This window comes from Arachis ipaensis, chromosome B07 (genome assembly GCF_000816755.2).
Source record: "Arachis ipaensis cultivar K30076 chromosome B07, Araip1.1, whole genome shotgun sequence".
Taxonomy (NCBI): Eukaryota; Viridiplantae; Streptophyta; class Magnoliopsida; order Fabales; family Fabaceae; genus Arachis; species Arachis ipaensis.
In genome coordinates this window covers 125,028,516-125,045,711 of record NC_029791.2, presented here as the reverse complement: position 1 = coordinate 125,045,711, position 17,196 = coordinate 125,028,516, and the positions used below count along the sequence as shown (strand labels likewise).

The following is a 17,196-nucleotide window of genomic DNA, read 5'->3' as shown; positions in this document are numbered from 1 at the left end:
GGAACCGAGATAGTGCTGCTACTTTTTTTGCCAGTTGTTGTACTTCTTTTATTATTCTTGGGCTTGCCATGTTAAGTATCGTCTCACATTTTTCGGGGTTTGCTTCAATTCCTCTTGAGGTCAATATGAACCCAAGGAACTTGCCTCCTTGAACTCCAAACGCACATTTCTCTGGATTGAGCCTCATGTTGTATGCTCGGATCTGTTCAAATATCTCCTTGAGGTCGTCGCAATGCGACTTTTCCTGAGTGGTCTTGGCGACCATATCGTCCACATAGATTTCCATGTTCCGACCTATTTGATGACGAAACACTTTGTCCATCAGCCGTTGGTAGGTTGCACCTGCATTCTTTAGGCCAAATGGCATTACTCTATAACAAAAATTTCCATGCTCAGTTATAAATGCTGTTTTATTTTGGTCTTCTGGATGCATAAGGATCTGGTTGTAGCCAGAGTATACATCCATGAAGCTCAAGCTTTTGAAACCTGATGCGTTGTCTACAAGCTTGTCAATGTTTGGCAAAGGGTATGCATCCTTAGGACATGCTTTGTTCAAATCTGTAAAGTCGACGCACATGCGCTATTTACCTGAGTTTTTTCTTACCATTACCACGTTAGATAGCCATGTTGTGAATCGGATTTCCTTAATGAAGTTTGCACTGAGAAGCTTTCTGGTTTCTTCTAAGGCCGCCTTTGATTTCTCTGTTCCAAGATTCCTCTTCTTCTGAGCTATAGGTCGGACGGCTCTATCAGTGGCGAGTTTGTGACAGATAATGTTAGGGTCTATCCCTGGCATATCTGCTAGAGTCCAGGCGAAGAGATCAGCGTTCGCTTGCAATACTCTTATGAGTTCTGTTCTTTGTTGTTCCTGGAGTGCTTGGCCGATATATGTGACGTGTTCTGGCTTTGAAGTCAGCGAGACTGCGAGACCTTCACGAGCTCGTCCGCTGGCTGAGGTTTTTCTTGGGTGTCTTCTCTGGGGTCAAGCTCCGCTAGAGACAATACCTCGTTCGTACTGTGAATTGCTTTGACTTCTTGGTGGAACTCCTGTTTTGCGGCCAACCTTTTCAGGCTTGCGTTGTAGCACTGCCGAGCTTATTGGCGATCTGAGTGGATTGTAGCTATTCTGCCGTCCTGTATTTGAAATATTTTACAGATACCACTCCCCTCCTCACTAAGACATCAGACAGGATACCTCGACATTAAAAAATATCGGATACAACCCTAATAAAAAATTGAACATTACCTTCAGGTTCAAATCACATAAAATTATCCCGAAATACCTGTTATTTCTTTGCTTACACATGTCTATCTTAGTCAATATTAGTAAACCTCAATCTCCGGCGTTAATATATCCCCCATCACAATTTTTTGTTTTTAATATTTGGTTATAATTATAGATAAATAGGGGAAATATTACTCAAAAATCTATGCAACCTTGAAAAGATAAAGAACTATATCTCGTGTTACTACTTACTAACAACAAAGAACAACGTCTAGAAGATTGTAACATGTCAATATCAATTTGAAAATATGTGTCAACTAAAAGCTCAGGAAATAGGTGAAAAATTAAACAAAACTTCCTGAGGTGGGTGTAAATTACGTTTTTGCTATTGATTAGCGGAGACTAATAAGAAAATTAGGAAAGAAAAAAAAAATGAAGAAGGCGAGAGAGTTGGTTGAAGAATGGGTGTGGTAGCTGCATTATTACATGGCAGCGATGTGTCAACTCTCTTAACAAACTCGGGGCTTGTCACCTTCTCCATTTTTCCAAACTCATCCTCTCATTTCATCTCATCACTTTCTTTCTCTTCTGTTTCTTACTCCCACTTGATCCATTCCGTTACATGCTTTGCTGAATCTGCAGTTTATTCTGTATACTAACCCTTTGATGATTTGAAGAATCTGCTGCACCAACTCCATTGGTTTTGCTGATTCAGCTGACTAGGTAATTAAAATAATACTAATAAAAAAAGGTTATTCCTTTTGTCTTATATTGTTGTCTTCAGAGAGGTTTTGCTTTAGAGCTTTGATTAATGGTTGGTTCTGACTTAGAGTAGTACCCCACGTGCTACAAGTCTATGCAACCTTGGTCTCTCCGACATCACATGTTTAGAGTTGATTCCCCTCACTCTTGCGCCCCTTTTCAGATCTACAATATGAATGTTCTAGTGCCGAGGTTAGGGTGGTTATGTTATGGAAGAAATTTTGAAACTTTGATAGCCATGTTGTGATAAATTTCAGACCTTTATTGTGGGATGGTAAATAGGACTCTGGATTTGGATTTGCATCTGTATTTGCGGTTATTTTGGTTGCTGGTCAAAATCCACTTTCATCCCGGATTGATTAGCTAAGGTTTGAGGCTGATTGATCCCTAGGATTTTGTTTTTGGGAAGATGCAATCGAGGGTCATGGTGTCCTTAGAAGAAGGAAAGGAGACAGGGGTGTTGAGCAGGACCAACCGATTCAAAGTGTTGCCTCTGCGATCACCGCGGCTACTTGTTCTGTTTATTGTTCTATGTGTCGTGTTCTCGGTCATCATTGTATACACGGTTAGGCTTTTCGGTGTGGACAGCCTAGTGATGAATGCAAGAAGCTCCGGTTTCGGGTCGTGTTATGAGGAGGCAACTAGTTTGGAGGATTGGATTAGGCCTCCCTCAAACTTGATGCACAATATGAGTGATAAGGAACTGTTGTGGAGAGCCTCCTTTGTGCCAAGAATAAAGAAGTATCCTTTTGCCAGAGTTCCCAAGATTGCATTCATGTTTCTGACCAAGGGACCGTTGCCTCTCGCACCTCTTTGGGCGAAGTTTCTGAAGGGACATGAAGGGCTTTACTCCATCTATATTCATTCCCTGCCATCATATCAAGCTACATTTCCTCCTTCATCTCCGTTTTATAACAGGCAAATCCCTAGCCAGGTATGGATTTTTGGTTGAGATTTGTTCATTTTGCCACAATATACATGTCTTCAGTTGGTAATGCATTATCAATGCTAGTTTAGTGGTTTGCACTTTGCATACATTGTTCATTTTTGCAGGGAAGTTCAAAATTTTCATTTTTTCAAAAGAAATCTTTATACCAGTTTTAAGGTTTTGCTTAGAATGTATTTTTTCTGAAAAATTAGGTTCTGCGCACTCTATACTATTTATATTTTTTATTTTTGAATTTCGCCCGGTGTTGGTATGGATAATTTTGTTGGTCTTACTAGATTACTATATAAGCTTGCCAAACTATGATAATTAAGAGGCTAATGAGGGCATGTATAGTGTGGAGATCATGCAGGGATGTTACCTTCGGGTTGTAGCTTGGCAATCTCTAAATTGCAATCCAATTATGAGCATTCTAATATGTAAATTTTACTGAGAAATAGTGGTGCTATTAGGGTATGGTGCACTCATTTTGATGCTTCAAAGTGTGAATTGTATAGCTTGAAGATGAGTACTGAGTTGGGATAGGATTTAGAGACATAAACAAAATTCAGAGTTGTTATGTGTAGAGTACATTGCCTCTGCAAATCTGATGTGTAAAGGAGAGGTGTATACTTGTACATGTTTGCTGGATGGTTAATTTCCTTAGGATTATGAAATAATGCTGAGTGGCAGTTTCACACAACTTCTATTCACTATTTAAGTTGATTCAAGTAGGGACTTAGATGCCACCTAAAACAATCATATCTCATGTCTCTTGAATCTCTGAGTTTTGGCTACCAAAAGCAAGAAAGAAGTTACTGAGTAAGTGGTTGCAAACTTCTGCACTTCAAAGTTTTAGATTTTTATTTTGTACCTTTCTTTGTTCTTGCTTAATTTCTATTCTATGTTTTGCCCCCCTTAGCAGCTTAGCCTTGAGTTTTCATATAAACTTCCGAGAACATGGTTTCCAATTGATATATCAAGAATTTAAATCACTACATGGACATCTCTGTGCAGGTCTCTGAGTGGGGAAGGATGAGCATGTGTGATGCCGAACGAAGACTTCTTGCTAATGCATTGCTTGACATCTCAAACGAGTGGTTCATTCTTCTGTCTGAATCATGCATCCCTCTCTATGGTTTTAGTGCCATCTACCATTACATAATGAAATCCAAGTACAGCTTCATTGGTGCATTTGATGATCCTGGTCCCTACGGTAGAGGTCGCTATAATGAAAACATGGCCCCAGTTGTGAATATCACTGAGTGGCGCAAAGGATCTCAGTGGTTCGAAATAAATCGAAAGCTTGCCATCAACATTGTTGAAGACACCAGATTTTATCCGAAATTCGAACAATTTTGTAGACCGGCGTGTTACGTGGATGAGCACTACTTCCCCACCATGCTAACCATTCAAGCAGGAAATCTGTTGGCAAATAGGAGCATAACATGGGTAGACTGGTCCAGGGGTGGAGCTCACCCTGCTACATTTGGAAAAACAGATATCACACTGGACTTTTTCAAGAGAGTTCGGGAAGGTCACAAATGCCTCTATAATGGCAGAAACATTACAGTTTGTTTTCTCTTTGCTAGAAAATTTGCTCCCAGTGCTTTGGAACCTCTGTTACAAATAGAACCAAGGGTCCTGGGCTTCTAGATCACTACACTACCTGACTACCATTGGAAAGTATAGAGCGTTGAATAAGGACTTAGCTGCTACAAACCAATTTGAGTCGGTTAAGTGGTTAGCTCACTTAAGCAAGTATTGGTGTTTGAATTTCGCCTTATGCATGCAGTAATTCATTGGTCATCAGCAAATTCTTAAATGGAGTTTCGATTAACGATGGATTAGTCTTTGATCCGTCGAGTTGAGAGATGCCGTGTAAAAAGAAAAGGAACTTAGGTGCTACAAAAATTCGATGTGCTGTACGTAGGTGTAGGTATATAGTGTGTTTTAGGCAATGCTTTCGCTGAAGATGATTGTTTTGAGGTCGCATTTTTCTCTCATTAAGAGAAACAAATTCCTCGTGATTTTTATATTTGATATGTTGAATGGTGGAAACTCATGTGCAGTCGATTTCACGTGAAGTTGATAATTAAGAGTCTTTAGATGATTTGATTTATTTGACTAAATTTCCATCTAACGGCTCTTAATTATTAACTTCACGTAAAGTCGACTGCACCTGAGTTTTCACCACGATGAATATACTGGTTTTTTTTATTTGTTTTAGGTTGCTTACTTCAATTTCATTGATGGATTGGTATAGAACGTGGTATATGTATAATGTTTTTGCCAATGAGGTATTATAATTTCCTAATGACCTGAAAAGTTTGAAAGTTGCAGGCGGCATCCGGTTAATAACCTAATTTATCTTTCAATTTGTTGCTTATTAAGAACTTACCATAATTTATCATTTAATTTGCCAATTATAAAATTTTTGGTCTATAATTAATTTTACTAAATAAGGTTTGATTTCGAGGGTTTGTGTCTTACTGTCTGTACCTTCCCTCACATTGTGGGCCCCGACGACAACTCCAAATTGCAGTGGGCATGATTGCGCACCTAATTTCATAATAAATTTCTTAATTATTTATACAACTATAAAATTATTATTAAGATAATATTCTAATTTAAACACAATAAATATAAAAAAAATATTGATCATCTAATATTTTTTTATAAAAACATGTGTGGAAATCAAATAAAGAAAGAAGAAACGCCGATTCTCTATGCCTCTGTGTGGCTGTGTCTCATCCTTTCCTTGCTGTCTTTCAAATCAAATGATTCCATCGCTGGCCTACACTTTCATCTTATGGAATGTAACTTGCCTATATAGTATGGCATACACTATTTTTTTTAGAAAAGTTTGGTTTATTAGTCCTAATATATATTCTACTAGAAAAATATTACACTTACAAATCTATTTTTAAATCAAATTCAACTATTAAACTAAATTGATAAAAAAAATCTTGTACTTGTAATAATATTACTTACTATAATAATGACAAATAAGTGCGACTTAAAAAAAAAGGTTTACAAATCAGAATCATAGTGAGAATAAGGGAGGCATAAATTAGGTGGCACAATGAGTAGGTTAGAGTAGGGCTTGGAGTCAACCCTAATTCTATCTGCGGGTTGAAATTTTTATATAAACTCAACCCTATCTTACTCGCGGGTTGAGAATATATCAACTTTAACCCTACCTGCTCTTAATCCGCGGGTTAAAAAAAATGCAACGTTATTATATAATTTGATGATAATTTAAAATAAAATTGACTTTTATGTAAAAAAAATTTATTAAATTATCAATTAATAATCTTCTTTTAATGACTAAGGATCTTTTGTATTTAGTGAGAAGTTTTTAGTTCAACATCCACTTAAAATATATTTTTATATAAGTACATAACATATACATATATAGGGTGCGGGTTGATCGGGTAGGGTTGAGGCTCAACCCGCACCCTACCCAACTCGCACGAAAATTCTACCCTATCTACTGCGGATCGGGTTGACAACCCTATCCGATCGAATGGGGTCGAATTAAATACCCGTAGATAGGGTACATATTACCACCCCTAATGGCAGCGTGGGATTGAAGCCGGCTTCGCCTTTAGATGAAGAATTAACGAAACAACGTCGTTGCACATCGGTCACATCAAACTAGAATCTGTTACAAAAATTGAAAAATTTGCATTATTAGTAACGGAATTAGCTGGCACTCTATATTCATTGGCCAGACTGTAAATTCGGGCAGCTGCCCCGACTGCCCGCAACCTCTCTTCACCCAACTCCCTTATATATAACCACTGAACACACTCTTTTTCCTTCAAACTTAGCTTCGCTGCAATAATATCTCTAGTCTCTTCTCAAAATCAGTGGTCCAAATTAAAATCCTAAAAAGAGAAAGCATCATCAATGGCTTCCACTAAGCTCGCAGTCATGGCCACAATGGCGGTGCTGGTCGCCATCGTCGGCGCTGCTCATGCCGCTGATGCGCCGGCTCCCAGCCCTACCTCTGCCGCCGCCGCCATCTCTCCGTCCTTTGTCGCCGGTATCTTTACTGCCGCCGCTGCTCTCGTCTTCGGATCTTCTCTCAGGATCTGAGCTTGTAGATGGTGGATTATCGTCTTAATTTTCTTCTTCAGGGTGGATTTTATGGAGACGAAGCATGTAGTAGTTTTCTCCTCTTCTGTATCGTATTGTATTGCTGTGCAGAGATTTCTTATGTGTTGTTCTATCGATAGCATTATTTTTGTGATTTGAAGAGTATTATGAGATATTTGTGACTTCACTGTTTTAGTACATAATGAATTTTTCTTATTCGAATGGCGTCGATTCTTAATATAATTTGGCGATGCATTTGTTTTGGTATTGAGCGAATGAAATCGAGGATTGAATATATTTCAAGGAAAAAACGAGGAGCCAATGAAATATTTATACAATAATATTTATACAATGGAGGCTTAGGGAGTATTAAAGATATAATCATTAGTATTACATTTTTCTATCAGCTGAAGTTTTTAAGATGAGTTGTATCATGACATGGTATTAGAGCCTTAAATTCGAAAGGTTAAGAGTTCGATCCTTGGTGAATCCAAAAATCAGTTTAAGTTTTTGGATTTCAATTATATGAGATAACCAAGTCTAACCTAATGATAAGGAAGCTTAGCATCATGATCATTATTATAGTTGCGATAATATTCTTAGGCAATATTTCACGTCGCTTTTCATTAGAGAAAGGAAAATATATTATTACGGTATTGAAAACTTAACTACTGGAAAAAAAAAAGTTGCTTTGAGCGTGTATATTTTTTTTTTTTCAGTTGAATTTAGCGAAGAGACATTAGTAGTAGAAGCCTATCTCAATTAATTATGAGATTATTTGCAATTTGGAATTTTGGAGGGGAACCAAAGTTGAAAGAACATGAAGAGTTTTCTATATGAAAATTCAAAAATTAATTTCACAAGTCTTTCCTACTTTTTTCTTTTTCTCCCAATTCCTAGTTCACAATCAAGCCTAAAATGTCAACGGTCATATATCTTGTATGAGCTCCATTTTCAGAATATGAGGTTTCTCCTCTTTTGGTTATTTTTTTGTGACTAAAGATAAAAGATAAAAAGAAAAAAAACAAACAAACAAACACGCCAAATCACATAGTAGAGTTATAATCTAAAGAAATTAGATGAAGAAGGTCATTTGAAGGTTGTAGGTACTCCACATAATATTCTGTACTTAATAAAATTTTTTTAGTTATGAAGTTGGTGGCACTATTGGCTTATCTCTGGATCAAAGAAGAGAAACTCTAAGGGGCTAGCAGATTTTGTGGTTTTTAGCCATCAATTAGTCATTAATGATATTTTTAATGGTGTGAAATTGTATCTAATGGTGTAGAATCATTCAATTTCCTTTTGATGGTTAAGTGCTAGTCAGAATTTAACAAAAGTGCTGGCCTCCTAGCATTCCTCATCAAAGAAATATTAGCTCTCCAGTTTCATGTCAAGATATCTTGGACTTTATTCACCAAATTTTGCTTTTGCATTGCATCATCAAGTCTCTTTGTCTGCAAAGAAAAAGTCTCTAAGCAATTTGTTTCACACAAAACTTCCTGATAATCACAATCCAAACAAGAACAAGACCCCTCTAAATAGCATAGAGTTTAGCCCGAAGAACACTGTCAGTTATAATAAAATCACCATAACTCTTCAATTAACATCTATCAGAATTTCGAATAATACAAATAAAACCAACAATACCATTTTAACTATAAAGACTAGCCTCACAATTAATTTTAATAGCATTGATAGAGGGAGGTACCCAAAATAGCCAAGGAGATGGAGGACTTAAGAAATGATGCTTGGTACAAATAGTATGCAACTCCCTAATTGGCCCTCTAATCAAACTAATCACCTGTCCACATTCTAAGGATCTTCAAAGTTAAAAAGCTTATTATTCCTATCAGGCCAAATCCACTAAAGAGCCGAAAAGAAGATAAAAATTTACCATACTTGCAGCTGTCCTTTAACCAAAAGGATAGGTTAATGTTTGCTATAGTGAGACCCAAAGCAGTCCAAATTATATTAGCCTTGGGACAATTTCAGAGAGTATAGTGCAAAAGAGTTTTAGGAATAGCGTTACATCTGTGACATATATTAAAAGTAGTTAAACCACGACTATATCTGAAATTCGTCGAAGGAATAGCGTTATGAAGACAGAGTCATATCAAGAGTTTGTATTTTTCTGGGACATGAAGCTTCTAAATTCACAGCCAATTCTCCTCTTCTGCCCAGCTGATCTATCCGAGGCTTTCCAACTGCTTCTGCAATACACATCATATTCTCTTCTTGATAGCATCAAATAGGCAGCCCCGCAATTCAATTTCATAGTAACGTTGAACCAAAAGAATTTTCACCCGACCTAAAATCTTGTGTCTAAGGCTTCACCGCGACATAGTTCCTATCGATCAACCATGGGCCTCTTAGCACAACTCTCACTCTATCCTCTATTGAATTAAATTTCACAAGGAATTAGTCGTAACCAACGTCCAATAGATCATAACCGCCCTTTATACACCAAACAGAACTGAGTTTATGGATTAGCGCCGTATAACTATAATACTTGTCCAATACCTTGATCACAATACCATCCCTGTAAGGTTGTGCTAGAGCATTCCTTGCCTCCTCAGTAAAAGTCACACATGGTGGCATAGAGTCACCTTACTTCCCTTTCACAATACCTATTTTAACCTCGCTTAACGTCCCTGCCAAAGCAAAGGACGCAGCTGTTTTCTCGCCCCCCCACTTTGTCTCTAAACGACACTCTCAGAGGCTTAGCTACTCTCCCAAGATTATTTTCCTCCTTAACACTAGATACAAATCCTCCCCCACTCTCCATTTGTCTCTTCCGCCGGCATTACCAACGACCTCACTGTGTTTTTCCCATAAGGGTCCTCCCCTGCTCTCACCTTCTCTCATTGCTCCTTCTTCTTTTGGTTATGTATGCAAACATATGTTTTTTTTATTTAAAATTAAAAAATTAATTATTTACCACTTTTAAATGTAGTTACAAAAATATATCATTTTTTGTATTTAGTTGTGTTTTTGCACAAATATAAAATGAAAATAAGATTTTTTTGTTTTTTATGTGCATTTAGTTACATTTTTGAATTAAATGTAAAACAAGATCTTTTATATCTGTAATAGAGGCCTGCAAAAATACGGCAGAATCCTCTCCTATTATCGCAAAAGTACACAACGAAAAAATGAAGGTAAATTTTGAATTTCGTTTTCACACTACAAGCCTGCAAAAAAGACATGAAATAAAGTCTTTATAAACGCTCCCTTCGCCTGTGACAATGTGTTAAATTTCGAGTAAAGTACCAACCCGGTCCCTGTCCATTTCTCCGAATGACAACGCAACCCTTAACCAAAAACATGATCTATTTCGGTCCCTGACCATGTGCTCTGTTTGCCAACGCGGTCCTTCTGTGACTTTCACAGTGAAAACTCGATAGAAATTACTGACGTGTGTAGGCGAGTGGATGACATGGATGGCTTGGGCGGTTACGTGGAAGATGGAATCCCACATGGCTAGGTGAAATGTACAGGGTCCTTTCTGTCCTCGTCCACAACACAAAAACGCCATCGTTTTTAGGGTTCCAGGTGTCTTTATTAGACGAGTCTGGTCGTCTATCTTCCCTGTTTCGTGTATGGAACCGATACCAGCATGAGCAATAGCAGAGATCGTGGGAGTGAAAGAGATGCATCAAACGATGAGGGTAGGAGTATTTCTGTGAGCTCCGTTGGTAGTACTAGAGCGAGGAAGAAGAAAAGATTCGTTGTCCTGAGATGCAATTGTGGGATTCATGCAATTCTATTCCTTTCGTCAACACAGTCGAATCCTAATAGGCTATTCTTTGGATGCCCAAATTTCAAGGTATGAAATAATTAGTTATGTTCATATTCCTGCCAAGATCTGTAGCAAGCATCTCTTCATTGCAATTCTAGTTTTTCTTCTTTTTACTGTGCAGACTGCAGAATCTCATTGCAAATATTTTCTATGGCTGGATGAATATGTTTCACAATTTGAAGAGGAGCAAATAAATGATGACAGTCTTTATGGTCGGAATCCAAAGCAAAATCATTTGTTGGATACAACAATTTCTTTGGAGGAAAAAGTGACAAAGCTAGAGGACAGAGTTTCTGGGTTAGAGTTGTAGATGAAAAATTCTAGGCATGTTAAGTGTTATAGGTCTTTTAGTTATCCATTGATGGCTGTTGTGTTTGTCTTTGGAGTTGTATTTGCAAATTATCTCTGTTAAATTGGAAAGCAGATAGTTAGTGTATAATGTTGGTTTTGTGTTGAAAGTGCCTGTTGTTGAGATAGTTGTATCACTTAACAGTGTAAATCCGAATTTATTAAATGGAATAGTTGTGTTGTTTGTTTGGAAAAGATTGACTGTGTCAAAAAATAGAATGTGTTATACTCAAGTTCTTTCATTCCATGAAAAGCAATCCAATAATAACTAACAGTAATATGTAACATTAACAAGTTCATACAGTTACCAAATGTCAACATCTTGTGCACAAGGTGACTCCAAAAGTGGGCAACATATAGCCCTATATACCAACATCAGCAACACAAAGATAAATAGAGTATTATAGGTCCTTAATTCACATGGGCTATCAAAACAGAAAGCAAAAAACTGTTTGTTGTAGCTGTATGTAAGTTAGTTTATCAAAAAGACATCATCAACTTGTTGGAATATAAACGTAGGACTACACTTCTAGTTCTTCCTAGGAGGCCTAAATCCAAGAGTGGGAATGAACTTGAATAGTCTTGATGCAGTCCCGGAAGTTGTTGCGGCCATTGTCTCGACACTAAGACCATGTTGTTGACTTGGTTTAGGCATCTTTGATCCAGTAGGAACATTAATCCCATTGTTGGGTGGAATTTGTGTGTTGGTAGGAGTAGGAGGCCTGAATTGAGGTCCAATGATTAGAGGAATTTAATTCCCCATAGAACCTTGAACAAAGGTGGAGGAAATTGGTGGCCTAACAATTGGTTGCTTCATCCTTTGCGGAGGTGGGTTATGTAAGTTGGGGGGTCTCAGATGCTACCTGTAAACCAACAGTATTGCAATGTGTAAAACAAAAAATAAGATTAAGACATTGCTAAATATAATGCAATTGTGAATTATGTCACTTACAACATCTAGTTGGGGAGCAGACTGTGAAAGAGGAATTTCATCTCCTTGTCCCACTATTGAAACTTCTTTTGGTGCTAATTTAGGTAGTTTTTTTTTTTTGTTTTTTTGCCTTTGTCTACATTCATGAATAGTATACATCTCAATCTATAGTCAACAATAAAACTTATGAACACATTTAAACTAAGTAACCCTACAAACTACTTACCACATGATCCAGAGAAGTTCCTTTAACACTAGCATTCAGATTGTTTTCCTCACCAACCCGGTTTTGTGTGTGTCATTATACAGAGATGGCAATTAAATGCTTCATCAATTTTTGCAATGACAATTAAAAATCTGACCAAACTATCATGTGACACTTAAATCCTTAACCATTCTAATTATACGATAAATCAAACCTTAAAGAACCTTATATGATAAATCCTTAACCATTCTAATTATATGATAAACTATCATGTAACCTTAAACCCTCACCATATTCAGTGTCCTCATCAAAAGTGTCATAGGTTGTTTTACCCTCATCTCCAGATGAAACTGGACTGTTGAACACCTTACTTTCATACTCATAAGGTTTCTCATATTCACTATCCAGCTCTGCTACAATTGGGTCTGGTACATGGTCTTCAGCTCCATCAGCAGCATTTGTTGCATCCTGTCCAGCAGGCCCATGTTTTCTGGAGCTTCTTGGGCCTCCAAGCTCTAGCCCAGGCCCACTGTTCTCTCCCTGCATACCTTACTTATCAAGCCCCTCCGTTAGCACATGTTTTCTCCTAGCACTAGAGTATTTTCTACTAGCCCTTTTCTTAGTTGTTTTAGGGGACATCTTTGGCCCATCTTCTGCTAACTTAGTCCCTTTCTTCTTAGCCACACCAGTTTTATTTCTTCCTTTAGGTGACATCCTCTCCTTAACTTGAGTCTTCTACTTGTTCTTCTTCTTAATCAAGTTGTCATCACTCCCACTGTCATCAAACTCATAACCAGGAGGAGGCGGTTTATAAGCCTCATCCTCAGTGCTTTCGTATCCATCATCAGAGGAAGATGATGATGACTTAAGGGAAATGCCATCACTAGAAATCACAACGTCCTTCCCAACCCCCTCACCAACTACCTCTGATAAGTCCACAGGATGATCAAAGTAGATGTAAAATTCATCTGTATGCCTGTTCTTATTAATACCCTTCCTTAGTTCATTAATTTTTTTATCCCCGTGAATGGCATGAAGTCCAGATTCCATATCAGGGGCAGTCATGTCACACCAGTATATTGCCTTAAACTCCACGTAGCCTCAACCAAATAAAAGTAATTAATCAGGTCAACATCCATTGGTGGCTACCTATGAACTTTTCCATGCATGTAGCTAAGAAATCCTTCACTGCCCTTCTTGAAATTCCCCCCATGGTGAAACACAGGGGTTACCAGACATTCAGACATCTGGAAAAATGCAAAAAAATTTTGTTAACTCCTAATTCAAAAGTTTAAACATGCAACATAGTTTCTTCAATCTTACATCAATTTAAACAACCAATCCTAATAATCTGTTCCAACTTTCACTAATTTTTTAACACATCTCTACACTTTCATCTTATTTAAATACATAAAACTCATAGGATATATGGCAACAGAAATAATATTTTAACCTCTCTATACCCCCACTATGGCTAAATGCAAACAACAATTGTAGAATGAGGACCACACACAAGCAAAACAGTGAAAGGGACAGTAGCGACACCAACTTGTGCTGTGTGCCGAACCGTCCAACTTCCGTCAACAGCGCTGTCCAGCAACTGTCTACATCTCCATCAAAAGCTTCGTCAGTAACCTTGTCACCAAGCTTTTTACCACTCACCCCTGCCTTGATGGAGTAGAGAGCTGTCTGCTAGGGTTTAGAATGTAATTGTGTTACAGAGTCAAGGCGCGAAACCAAACGACGCCTGGAACCCTCAAAACGATGGCGTTTTGTGTTGTGGACGAGGACAGAAAGGACCCTATCTATTTCACCTAGCCACGTAGGATTTCATCTTCCACGTAACCACCCAAGCCATCCATGTCATCCACTTGCCTACACACGTCAGCAATTTCCGTCGAGTTTTCGCCGTGAAAGTCACAGAAGGACCGCATTGGTAGACGGAGCACATGGTCAGGGACCGAAATGGATCGTGTTTTTGGTTAAGGGTCGCGTTGTCATTCAGAAAAATGGATAGGGACCGGGTTGATACTTTACTCTTAAATTTCTCTTACCATCTATGATAGTAAAAGGGTTGAAGGAGTGAGTGAAAAGGTTGAAAAAAGGAAGTAAAAGAAGAAAAGCAATTATGACGGATAATGTTCAGCACCGATGAGAATCATAGGATTTTTACATTAGTCAACTCAATGAAAATAGACACATTGTCGGTTATATGAATGAAGAGCAGGTTAGTAATTCTTATATGAATTTGAATTATTCTATTCATTTTTATTTAATAGTTGATACATAGATTAATAAATTAATATTTAGAAACAAAATTTAAGTTTAAAAGTTTATTTAATATTGAACAGAGATGGAGGTTGTTGTTTTCTTAAAGAAACAGAGATTTGGTTGAGGGATCGCCGAATGTACTCCTTCCCTATCTGGAGGAGGCGGATTTTTCCCATACTATCTAAATTAGAGACTTTATCTGAAGAAGCCAAAGTGGTCCATCTGTAGTGAGAGGAGTTCGATTCTCAAGACTTGTTACCATTTGGTCAAGCTCGTCATACAAGTTACCAAGAAGGAGTTTGGAGAGATATAAAAGTGATTTGCTTTCATGGATCAGGACAGCAAGGAATTGATAAAGCCTTTGCATAGTAACACTTCGAGAACCAAAAACCACAACATTTAACCAAAAACATAAAAAGACTGTATGTTCGTCATCAAAAATGGGATCTTTACCTTGACCCATGTTATTTTTTATGAATTCTCCATAAGAAGAACTCTTCCAATTGATTTTATATTTCTTTTCTGGTTTCATGTTCTACGTAATATCGACCCTAGAAGGATTTAACCCTGTAATAGCTGCTACATAAAAAAAGAGTTGGGCCAACCATCCCACATGGCAAGTGAAAGTTGTTAGTCGACCGACTCTAGAAGTACAAGGTAGCCCCGATCATCCAATAGTGAGTGGTAAGTTGATATTGGGATAATCGAAGCAAGTCATATATGCCATGCCAGACCCAAAAGTCTTTCTTTTCTGGTTCAATCTTTTTGAACTAGGCTATCTAGTTTACACTCTTTGAAGAAGTCTTAGGGTTGTTCCAAAATAGTTTTGTATGATCATCGAAGGAAGTCATGTATATGTCCTTTTTTATTAGCAGCTCTTGACCAGGGATAGAAGAAAAAAAAGGGAGAACTCGATCGATTTCTAAGGGGGGAAGCAAAGGGCTCAGAAAACAATGCATTTGATCATCAACAGTGAAAGAAAAAAGGATTTTTTCTGCATTGGCAACATTAATAGGGTCTTCAATAATAATATCATGATTCTGAGTTATAATTCGAAGGTTCATACATGTGATTTTTCTCCATGGTCTCTTTTCCTTTTGCGGAAGGAGAAGATTTGCTACTAGTGGCCATGGTGATTATGGAAAATGCACAGTGACGAGATGAGTAAAATAAGAATACTCCTTTATGAAATGGATATATCAGAATTAATGGTTCCAAATATATATAGCTAGTATATGAAACATACCTTGAAAAGAGAAGTAGATGGAGATGAGCTTTATGAGCAGTGAGAGGTCTAGGAAGAAGTTGCGCTCTGCTTTTAGATGCAAAACTTGAAAGATGAAATAATTTCGCACTGGTAAGAAGAAGATAAATTTAACTCTCCCGAACAATAAAAGAATGTGAAGAAGATGTTTCCTACTTTTAGGTGCAGAATTTGGAAGGTGAAATAATCTTTTGTGATGAAGAAGTTTTTGGAAAAGATTCTAAAAAGTTGATAAAGTGGTATTTATAAGCGAAATTGAAAAGTTTTTGAGTTGAGGAGAGTTGAAACGCCCAAAATTAATGGAGAAGTGTACATGATGGAACACACATTTAATGAAAGTGACGAAGTGGAGCGATTTTCAAAATTTGGTGTCAGTTGGAAATTCCAAACGTTTTGGGTTTAGATTTTGTTTTCTTAAATGTTTTAAATAAAAGAGAAAAGAAGTTTTATTGAATCGACACATTCTTTGTTTTAAAAAAAGAATCGTCAATTCAAGGGAGAAATTTGTTGGCTAAAAATAATTTTAATTTGATGATGAACAAATCAAAGACATTTGTCTAGATTATGTCGAGAAAGTGCTCAAGGTGATCGAAGAGAAATCATCAATGAGTAGGCTAGGTTGATCGAATATGTATATCGAAAATGAGGATTTGTGATCGAAGCTAAGCAACGGGGAGGCCAATAATTGAGGTAGTTGAAGACGGTTATCACACTATTATTGTGGCAGGAACATTTATGTTTGATTTTCTTGTATGTGGAGCACGTGAAAGAATGTTGATTGGTTAAAAATGGCTATAAATAGACATAGTTTGAAAGGAACAGAAATCGAAATTTATTTTTAGAAAAAAACTCTTACAATATCACATCCCTAGAGACTTTCTGATCTTGCTCAAAGTTTATTTTTTCTGTAGAGTTTATTCCATCGTCTTTACTTTTCATTTTAATTTCCCTTACAAATTTTCTTTCCAGCGATTTACTTTTCCTACAAACTCCTTTTCTTTCGTTCTTTGATTTCAATGTATTCGAATCTTAAAATCCTTTGATCATATCAAAGGCAATGTTATTGCTTCCTTTTAATTTAGCCGTTTACTTTATTTCTCTTGTATCTTTTCCATTTCAAATCTTGTAATTTTTGTCTTTTGTTTCTACGTTCTTTCTTTTCATCACTAGTCCAACGAGAGTTTTTGATACACAATTAAAAACTAGAATTCTTAAAGAGAAGTAGGTTTCACTCCCAAATAATTAGATATCGAACCAACCCAAATTTACTAAAAATCGGCATAATACTAATTTTACTTACAGTGCAATTTGAATTGGATATTTTTTATTTTTAAGAAAATCAAATCCAAGCTGATCTGA

The 17,196-nt window shown here is 37.1% G+C and overlaps 2 protein-coding genes across 3 annotated transcripts; both read left to right on the top strand.

Moving 5' to 3' along the window:
• Positions 1,449-5,066, top strand: LOC107606334. 2 transcript variants are annotated; one of them, XM_021106614.1, is made up of 3 exons: positions 1,449-1,948; positions 2,151-2,921; positions 3,930-5,066. In XM_021106614.1, exons 2-3 carry the CDS (start codon positions 2,397-2,399, stop codon positions 4,566-4,568), a joined length of 1,164 nt encoding a protein of 387 aa, XP_020962273.1. In that variant the 5' UTR covers positions 1,449-1,948; positions 2,151-2,396; the 3' UTR covers positions 4,569-5,066. The 2 variants fall into 2 exon arrangements, with proteins under 2 accessions (XP_020962273.1, XP_016163870.1); XM_016308384.2 differs by having other exon boundaries at positions 1,449-2,921.
• On the top strand, positions 10,636-11,128 carry LOC110265162. The gene is made up of 2 exons (XM_021108003.1): positions 10,636-10,845; positions 10,940-11,128. Exons 1-2 carry the CDS (start codon positions 10,636-10,638, stop codon positions 11,126-11,128), a joined length of 399 nt encoding a protein of 132 aa, XP_020963662.1.

Bases quoted from the DNA above. Each gene is read 5' to 3' on its own strand.
- LOC110265162 (XM_021108003.1), top strand. From the start codon at position 10,636: ATGAGCAATAGCAGAGATCGTGGGAGTGAAAGAGATGCATCAAACGAT. The intron at 10,846-10,939 runs GTATGAAATAAT...TTTACTGTGCAG, and splicing joins TTGGATGCCCAAATTTCAAG to ACTGCAGAATCTCATTGCAA.
- LOC107606334 (XM_021106614.1), top strand. From the start codon at position 2,397: ATGCAATCGAGGGTCATGGTGTCCTTAGAAGAAGGAAAGGAGACAGGG. The intron at 2,922-3,929 runs GTATGGATTTTT...ATCTCTGTGCAG, and splicing joins ACAGGCAAATCCCTAGCCAG to GTCTCTGAGTGGGGAAGGAT.